The sequence below is a fragment of the Hylobates moloch genome, unplaced genomic scaffold, assembly GCF_009828535.3.
Source record: "Hylobates moloch isolate HMO894 unplaced genomic scaffold, HMol_V3 SCAFFOLD_3, whole genome shotgun sequence".
NCBI classification, from domain to species: domain Eukaryota; kingdom Metazoa; phylum Chordata; class Mammalia; order Primates; family Hylobatidae; genus Hylobates; species Hylobates moloch.
Genome location: NW_026652278.1, coordinates 154684 through 163225, shown reverse-complemented (window position 1 = coordinate 163225; position 8542 = coordinate 154684). Strand labels below are relative to the sequence as shown.

The 8542-nt window shown below is 52.5% G+C and overlaps 1 protein-coding gene across 1 annotated transcript; it reads left to right on the top strand.

The window, feature by feature from the left end:
* The first annotated feature begins 46 nt into the window (after window positions 1-46).
* Window positions 47-4322, top strand: LOC116481650 (beta/gamma crystallin domain-containing protein 2-like). Its single transcript, XM_032174375.2, has 2 exons — window positions 47-293; window positions 2208-4322. Exons 1-2 carry the CDS (start codon window positions 50-52, stop codon window positions 2786-2788), a joined length of 825 nt encoding a protein of 274 aa, XP_032030266.1. The 5' UTR covers window positions 47-49; the 3' UTR covers window positions 2789-4322.
* Window positions 4323-8542: the final 4220 nt, after the last annotated feature.

The following is an 8542-nucleotide window of genomic DNA, read 5'->3' as shown; positions in this document are numbered from 1 at the left end:
TGGGATGAGGGCCGAGGTCCTGAGCGGAGAGGGTGCTTGTACCAGCCCCATGGTGGCTCGAGCCCACCCCGTGGCTCCTCCCGGGGCAGGTGCGGTTTCTCCACCGGTTGTCAGCTGCGGGGCCGGGCGGAGACCTCTTCAACCTCCGGCCTTGTTTCAGGGAGGATGGGGTCGACCCTTGCGATCCCCAGAGGCCCCCCATGGCCCCTCCTGGGCTGGCTGTCTTCCTCCTGTGGGTTCCGATGCCACCTGGGCCCACGGCGTCTTCCCAGCCCAGGGCGGCCGCGCCTCCGGTGAGTTTCAACTGAGGGCGCGTGGCCAGCTCCGAGCCTGGCTCCGGGTGCAGCGCCGGCTTGGGATCTCTGCTGTCCCGTGTAGGGGTGCCCTGCAAATATGTGATGAATAAGTGAAGAAATAAGTTCTATCTTCTAACTTGCCAGATGTTAGAAGGAAGCCAAGCTTATGCTTCTCATTTATAGCTACCATTAAGGATTGGACAGAAGCTTAGCTTTTTGGGTGAGATGGACAACAGTGCTTTTAGAACCTTTGGCAAGGAAGGGCTGGAAAGAACATGTATTTGAAAGTGACCGACAGGTTTTCTGGCCCTAGGGGGCCGCCTGAGCAGGTCCGCCCAGCTTCCCTCCAAGACAAAATAAATGAACAAGGAGAGCAGGAAGGGCCCCAGGAGACTCCAGACGAGAGGGGGGTGCTGCCCATCAGGCAGAAGGAGCTTGGAAGGGAGGGGCCGTGGCCCTGGGACGTGGAGGTGGAAGCGGGGGTCATCATAGGTCTGCATACTCTGGTTGAGTCCCCCTTCCCGGTCACACACAGAACAGCCAGCAGTGAGCTGCTTACCCCAAGGAGTCAAGGGGGTTCTTGGGCAACCCCTGGTGCTGGAGCCGGCAGTGGACAGCACCACAGCCAGACCTTGCTTATTTTTGGCTCATGAGGAACATCTGTGACCGTTCCTTCCCCTGGCCCTCGAGGGGATGTGTGACCTCCACTCAAGACAGCCATGCAGCTCCTCCGGCTGCAGGCGGGGAGGGCATGTTTCCCAGCACAGGCCCAGGACTGCCAGCTGAGAGGCTGGGAGGGGCCCTTCACCCCTAGACTCTGCGTGTGAAGCCAAGTGTGGAGCCTCACAGGGAATCTGAGATGGGAGCCAGTGAGATGGGGGCAGGACCCAGAGGGGAGAAGAGGTCCTGGGATGCTGTGGATCTGGATCCAGCATGCCAGAGCTGAGGTTCTGGAGTGAAACACTGCCTTTCATGGAAGCACGTCTTCCTGTCACCCATTGGCTTCATTTTAAAGGATGAAAATGTATCAGACACTCAAGGAGAGCTGCATCACATAAAAGAAAGACCAGGCAAAGAAACAGAAAATAAATGGATTGAGAAATTTGAGTGACTCAGAGGAAAAAACAAACACGAAACTCCAATCCATAGACTCGGATTAGGGAGATATATTTATATAATAAGAACAGGAAACTGTGAAGATGGAATAAGACAAAAAAGACACTTTTGAGATTAAAAAATTATTGCAAAAAAAAAAACCACAGAAGGATGGAATTGTATATTTAAGGAAATGTTTCTGGCAAAAAGGCAGCAAATATGAAAGAAAAGGGGATAGACCCAGAGGATCCGTTTTGGGCTCTGACATCTAACAGTTGTTCCAAGGCCGAGAACACGGAACGGGAAAAGGAAGGGGGAGGCGGTGCTCCAGCCGATTTTATGATTCCAGAAGCCTTCTATCTTAAGATGTATAGGATGTATCTTAGGGTGTATAAGAGAAGCACAAGAGAAACATTTAGGCTGTTTTATGTTTGAGCAGAGACATGAAAGTTTTAAATAAAGCAGTAGCAAAATGAGTCCAGTGGCACATCAGAAAGCAAATCACCATGATCAGGTCAAGTTCAGGGTGGTTTTACATCATAACATATGTCAGTGTGCTTTACCTATTAGTGGACCAAAGGTGAAAAATACAGTTTTCTACAGAGGAAGACAAAGCATTTGATTTCAATCAACATTCATTGTTGATTGTTTCGTTTGTGGTGAAACATGTTGAGAAAACTCGTCATAGAAGTGAAATGTTTTCTTTGATAAAGGCTAATCTCAGAAGACATACGTAGTGGAGAGCTTTTAAATGTATTTTTAAAAATACGAACCAATGAAAAGATTGCCTACTTTCACCACTTCTATTTAACACAGGATTGGCAGAGCTGCCACCAAGAAGAACACAGCACGTTGAAGGCACGGTGGCTCCTGCAGCTGCAGCCCTGAGACCTGATTCCACCATAGAAGGCACGGTGGCTCCTGCAGCTGCAGCCCTGAGACCTGATTCCACCATAGAAGGCGCGGTGGCTCCTGCAGCTGCAGCCCTGAGACCTGATTCCACCATAGAAGGTGCGGTGGCTCCTGCAGCTGTAGCCCTGAGACCTGATTCCACCATAGAAGGCGCAGTGGCTCCTGAAGCTGCAGCCCTGAGACCTGTTTCCACCATAGAAGGCGCAGTGGCTCCTGCAGCTGTAGCCCTGAGACCTGATTCCACCATAGAAGGCGCGGTGGCTCCTGAAGCTGCAGCCCTGAGGCTTGATTCTACCATAGAAGGCACGGTGGCTCCTGCAGCTGTAGCCCTGAGACCTGATTCCACCATAGAAGGTGGGGTGGCTCCTGAAGCTGTAGCCCTGAGGCCTGATTCCACCATAGAAGGTGGGGTGGCTCCTGAAGCTGTAGCCCTGAGGCCTGATTCCACCACAAGTGCTGCAGCCGGCAGAGGCCACAGGACATAGGCATAGCTGGTGAAACCTGCAACTGAGGGTGCCGGGGTCTCCTGGGAGAGCCTCTGTCCCCCCTAAGGAGAGGACTGTGCAGAACCTGTGTGCTCTTGTCCTTTCCCCCTTTTTCCTGCTGGGAGTGGGACTTCGTGCTCAGGGTGGCTTCTGCCATTGGAAGACCCCAGGATGCTGGGTAAGCGGCTAGGCGGGTGGAGGGTGGAGTCATCCCCGGCACACAGTGGTGCTGCTCTGCTGCTTGGAAGACCCCAGGATGCTGGGTAAGCGGCTAGGCGGGTGGAGGGCAGAGTCGTCCCCGGCACACGGTGGTGCTGCTCTGCTGCTCTGCACTGCTGGGTGTCTCACGTCTCATCCCTGTATTAAGCAGGTACTCCCTAGACTTGCAGCCAGATGTGCGCCTTAGACTTAAAAGATGGTAGAATTTCTCTACCAGAACAAAAAATAGCTTTAAAAAATAAAAGATAAAAAGCCATTCATAGCCTGGCATGATGGCTCATGCCTGTAATCCTAGCACTTTGGGAGGCCAAGTCGGGCAGATCACCTGAGGCCAGGAGTTTGAGACCAGACTGGTCAAAATGGTGAAACCCTGTCTCTACTAAAATTACAAAAATTAGCTAGTCGTGGTGGTACGTGCCTGTAGTCCCAGCTACATGGGAGGCTGAGGCATGAGAATCACTTGAACCCAGGAGGTGGAGGTTGCAGTGAGCTGAGATTGCGCCACTGCACTCCAGCCTAGGCAACAGAGCAAGACTCCTTCTCCAAAAAAAAAAAAAAAAAAACCATTCACCACAGTCCACAATGTAAACGACCTCTATGGAGAACATCAAAAAGTTATTAAAGAATATAAAAGAAAATCTGCATAAGTGGAGGATGCACAGGATATTGTGAAGGTGACAGTTCACCACAAATTGATCCATAAGTTTAATGAAATTACAATAAAAATCTTTGCATAATTTTTAAAAGACTGTTATGAGCTGAACTGTGTCTCCCTCAGATTCATGCATTGAAGTCCCAACCCCTGGTATCTGTGGGGGTGGGTGCATTTGGAAATAGGACCTTAAAGAGGTGACTAAGGTTAAATGAGGTGAGGTGAGCTTGGTGTCCTTAACAAGAGGAGCTTAGGACCCAGACACCCATTGTGGGATGGCCCTGTGAAGACATAGGGAGAAGATGGTGTCTACAAGCCAAGAAGAGAGGCTGCAGAAGAAACCAACCCTGCCCAACTGTGAGAAAATAAATTTCTGTTGTTTAAGCCACCCTGTCTGTGGCACTATGTTATGGTAGTAACAAAATAGCACAGAACCCAAAAGTTTCTAAAGTCTATATGGAAAAATAAAGGCCTAAAATAACTATTAATAAAATAATTTTGAAAAAGAAGATCAAAGAAGAGTAACTCACCATGTCATATTAAGACGTTGTAGAAAGCCATAGTAATAAAACAACCCAGTCTTGGCAAAGATTAGAGACCAACACAAGAGAAGAAGGATATCACTAAGAAACTCATGTAGGAACCTGTCCATGTCTACAGGAATAAAACAATATTGAGAATTTTGGTAGAGAATGGGAAACTAAAAGAACAAAAAGGAAAGTCTAGAATCAAAAAATACATTTTAAAACGCAGAAGATTAGACATGGCTAGCGAGAGAATTAGTAAGCTGGAAGATCAGAAAATAATCCAGAAAAAAAAAAAGAGCATGCAGAATAGGATGTTAGGAGGCAAGGGTACACTGCAGAAAGGCCTGACATGCCATGTAATATTAGAACCAATGGAAGAAGAGAATGAGGTAGGTGTAATATCCAAGGAAATAATCACCAATAAGTTCCAAAAACTGAAGAAAGAAATTAAATCATGAATTCTAGAGGCATTACAAACTCCAACTGCAATAAATACACACACACACAAAAAAAGCATACCTAGATAAGACAGCGGTAAACCAAACAACTTCCAGAAGCAGAGGAAACTTAAATTACCTGCAAAAGAGTAAAAGTAAGACTGGCAGCTGACTTCTCAACAGAAAGAGGGAGTGGGTGACAAAGCAGAAATGCAGTTTGTCAAGTCCCTGTTCCAGCGTCACAGAGCTGACTGTGAAGGGTGGTTAGAAGCTAAGAGGCAGCAGATTAATAATTGGCATAGATAAAAAATAGATACCATGCAAATACTAAGTAAAAAGAAGCCAGTGTAGCTATATTAATGCCAGACAAAGTAGACTTTATGACTTAAAGGTTGAGGTAAAAGCACCACTAGGGACAAAGAGTAATGCCTCTTAGTGATGAAAGGTTAAATTTACCAAGATGATAAAACATTTCTAGATCTGTATGCACTTCATGACATAACCTCAAAATATACAAAACAAAAATAGTAAGGAGATTTACAGTGAAAAATCATTGACATAAATTTAAAACTCACACACAACACCATGTATCTGTTGAGTACCTCTCTCCAAGGACACATGCTGAATGCATCACACTGGGTGGCTGTGATGAGGGAGGTGGGACTGGGGCATGGAAAAACTGTGAAATCAAGCGAGGGTTACCTCCCCACAACCAGGTGCTGCAGCCCAATAGGAAGAGATGTGCTTGGTCAACTTAGTTTCTGCCCTCAAGCACCAGAGAGAAAAGGCAGAGAAATCAGGTAAGGGCACGTCGTCTATTCATTAGACCCATCGAGTTTTCAATAAAAGGACCCAAAATGACATTCTTGTTTCTGAGGAAAGGGGGCACCTGTGTGTTTGGTGGTGCTGCCTGGATGTGCCGGAGCCCTTTGCTCACCTGGCCTCAGGCTCTGCTCTGAGGAGCTGGGACCTCATGGCAAGGAGACCATCCCTCTGGGCCTGGAGGACTGGGCAGAGTGGCTGGCCTCCATAGCAGCTGTTCATCCGAGAGGGTCGGGGAAGAGGCCGTGAGAGGCGGCTTCTTGTGAGCTCCAGGCCCAGCTTCTCCTGGGCTGGAGGCTCCCAGCTGCCGTGGCGAGGAGCTGTCCTGGCAGTGCTGAGGCCCAGGTCTGGCATCTCTGCCCCTCCCCTGCTCATGGAGATGCTTGCCTACGGCCACTCTGTGCTCTTGGCAACTCTGACTCTGGGTGATATGGGCGAGGGCAGGACTTGCTGACTGCCCTGGTAGGAGAGGGCTGTGGCTGCCTTGGGTTGTCACCAGTGTCTGTGAGCACAGGGAAGGAAGAAGAGGGATTGGGCAGCTCTCCCTCCTGCAGCTCTAAAGGGGAAGGGCCTGGAGGAGTTTGGCCAGGGCCACCCTGATGTTGCAGTTCCCCAGGCAGTAGATGATGGGTTTGAGCAGAGGGATCCCAACCAAGTAGACCCCTGACACCAGCTTGATGAGGTTAGAGGAGCCGCCACCCCAGGTGGGAGGCATGGGTGGGAAAGGCCTGTGGCTGCTGGGCCTTCTTGGAATCCTTGCAACCTGGCCAGGATGTGGGTGTAGGAGACCATGGTTGTCTGCAGGGAAGCCGCGAGGATCACCTGGGCTGCGTGAGTCCAGTATTTCTATGGCAGTGGTGCTGGAGCAAGAGAGCCATAGCGGGGATGGGATATCACAGAAGTGGTTGAGGACATCGGGGCTGCAGAGCCTTAGGCTGGAGTTGAGAGCCATGGACACAAAGGAGTCCGGGAAGCCACTGAGCCGGGCACTGAGGGCCAGGTGCATGCAGAGCCTGATCTCCATAATGGACTGGGTAGTGCAGCAGGCGGCAGATGACTGGGGGCCCGTCACAGTCCATGGTGGCCGGGAGGATGCACTCAGAGGAGCTGAGAGGAAGAGGAGCTGCCAGGGTAAGTGCCCCGAGGAGACAGATGGTCCTCGCTCGTGCTAGGAGTCCGGCCAACAGCTTCGGGACGGTGACCGAGGTGTACAGGGTCTCCAGCACCGAGAGGCTGGCCAGGAAGAGGTGCGTGGATGTGTGCAGGTGGTAGCTGGCTCTGATGGTCCCCACGACAGCCAGGTTCTCTAGCATGGTCACCACATGGATGACAAGGAGTGACCAAATAGCAGCCCTTGAAGATGGCGCAGCTCTGGGAAGCCCAGAAAGACAAACTCTGTCACCACAGTATTGCTGGAATTGTACATGGCCCTCCTGGTCAGGCAAGTCACTTCTGAGCACTCCGGAACAGTGGAGAGACTTGGGTGTGGTGTGTGATGGGGTGAGAGCCCTGCTCCACTGGTGAGAGCTAGGTAAGAGCACTGTAAGCCCTCCTGGGATCTTAGGGCAGGGGCTCAGGCTCACAGACCGTCCCACCATGCACCTTTGGGACCTGCTGCAATACTTATCTGTCATCCCCACCTCTCAGCCCAACATGCACACTTACCCAGAGCTAACGCCTGGCCAAGGGGCCTTGGGACTTGTTCACACTCATATCATCACTCCTCTTACACCTGTCCGCCCGGAGATGCATAATCTTCCCTGCCCCAACACACAGGTGCATGGCCAGGTGCACACATACACACTCAGTGCACGTCCCTCCCCAGGTGCGCACACACCCTGGTGCACACCCCCAGATGTACACACACAGCGCAAGGGAAGACCCATTCTGCCTGGCGTGCCTTCTTGGGATTGTGTGCCTTGGGGCCCTTCCTGGACCTCAACCCTGCTGGCCCCCAGGGGCCAGGGGCACCCTGTAGGGGTGAACAAAGCTTCCAGGGGTTTTGCAGAGGGGAGGGATGCGCCTCCCCACCTTTTAGGTCCTGATATCTTTATCTTGTACTTTCTGAGCCAGCAAAAGGGCGGACGAGGGAAGGGTGGGAGCTCTCCACTCAGAGCCTCCAATGGGTCTGTATGGTGTGGGGTTTTGGTTCCTGGACCTGCCTGCAGTTGGGTGTCTGAGGGCAGGATAGGGTTTGGAGAGTGAGCTGGGACAGTGGTGGGAGAAGGAGCTCCGCAGTCCTGCGCAGCAGCTCCTCTGGGAGGTCCCCGCCCCTCTCGGGGGATGTAAGCCCTAGACCCCTACCTCGCACTCTGCCTCTGGGTCTGTCTGTGCCTGGGCAGCGGCGGAGTCCCCGTGGACAAGTGAAATTCCCGGGTGACCCTTGACCCAGCCTTCTACCACCCCGTCCTCACCGGCACTCGGGGGTCGGAGCTCCAGGCCCACCTGGTGAGGCGACTTCAGAGACCCCCCACCCACGACGGTAGCGAGGACGGAGCGCTGGGGGGCGCCACCGGGCAGCCTCAGGAGACGCATGGGCCCCGCCCTGGGTGCAGCGTGGGCAGCTGCCGGGAGGGGCTGGGCCGACGAAGGCTCAGCACTGAGGACCTTCCGCAGCGCCCCCCCACCCACAGCGCCCCGGGCGACGTGGAACAGCCAGCGAGGCAGCTTGGGGCTCAGGGTTGGGGCCCCGGGTGCAGCGCGCGCAGCCTCCCCCAGGTCTTTGCGTGGAGACCAAGGTCACGGCGGGCCCCGCCTCCCTCGCAGGTGCGTCTCCCCCGGCCCCGCCTCTATCTGCCCCTGCTGGTGTGTGTTTTTTTTTTTCTTTTCCAGACGGGAGTCTTGCTCCGTCGCCCAGGCTGGAGTGCGGTGGCCCTATCTCGGCTCACTGCAAGCTCCGCCTCTTGGGTTCATGCCATTCTCCTGCCTCAGCCTCCTGAGTAGCTGGGACTACAGGTACCTGCCACCACCCTCGGCTAATTTTTTGTATTTTTAGTAGAGACGGGGTTTCACCGTGTTAGCCAGCCCCGCTGGTGTTTCTTATTCAGTTCCTTTGTGACCTTGCCCTCCCCACCCCCTATCTGCTCCCCATCCTGGA

Coding starts and splice junctions, on each gene's coding strand:
- LOC116481650 (XM_032174375.2), top strand. CDS start 50: ATGGTGGCTCGAGCCCACCCCGTGGCTCCTCCCGGGGCAGGTGCGGTT. Junction 294..2,207: donor CCAGGGCGGCCGCGCCTCCG/GTGAGTTTCAAC, acceptor TATTTAACACAG/GATTGGCAGAGCTGCCACCA.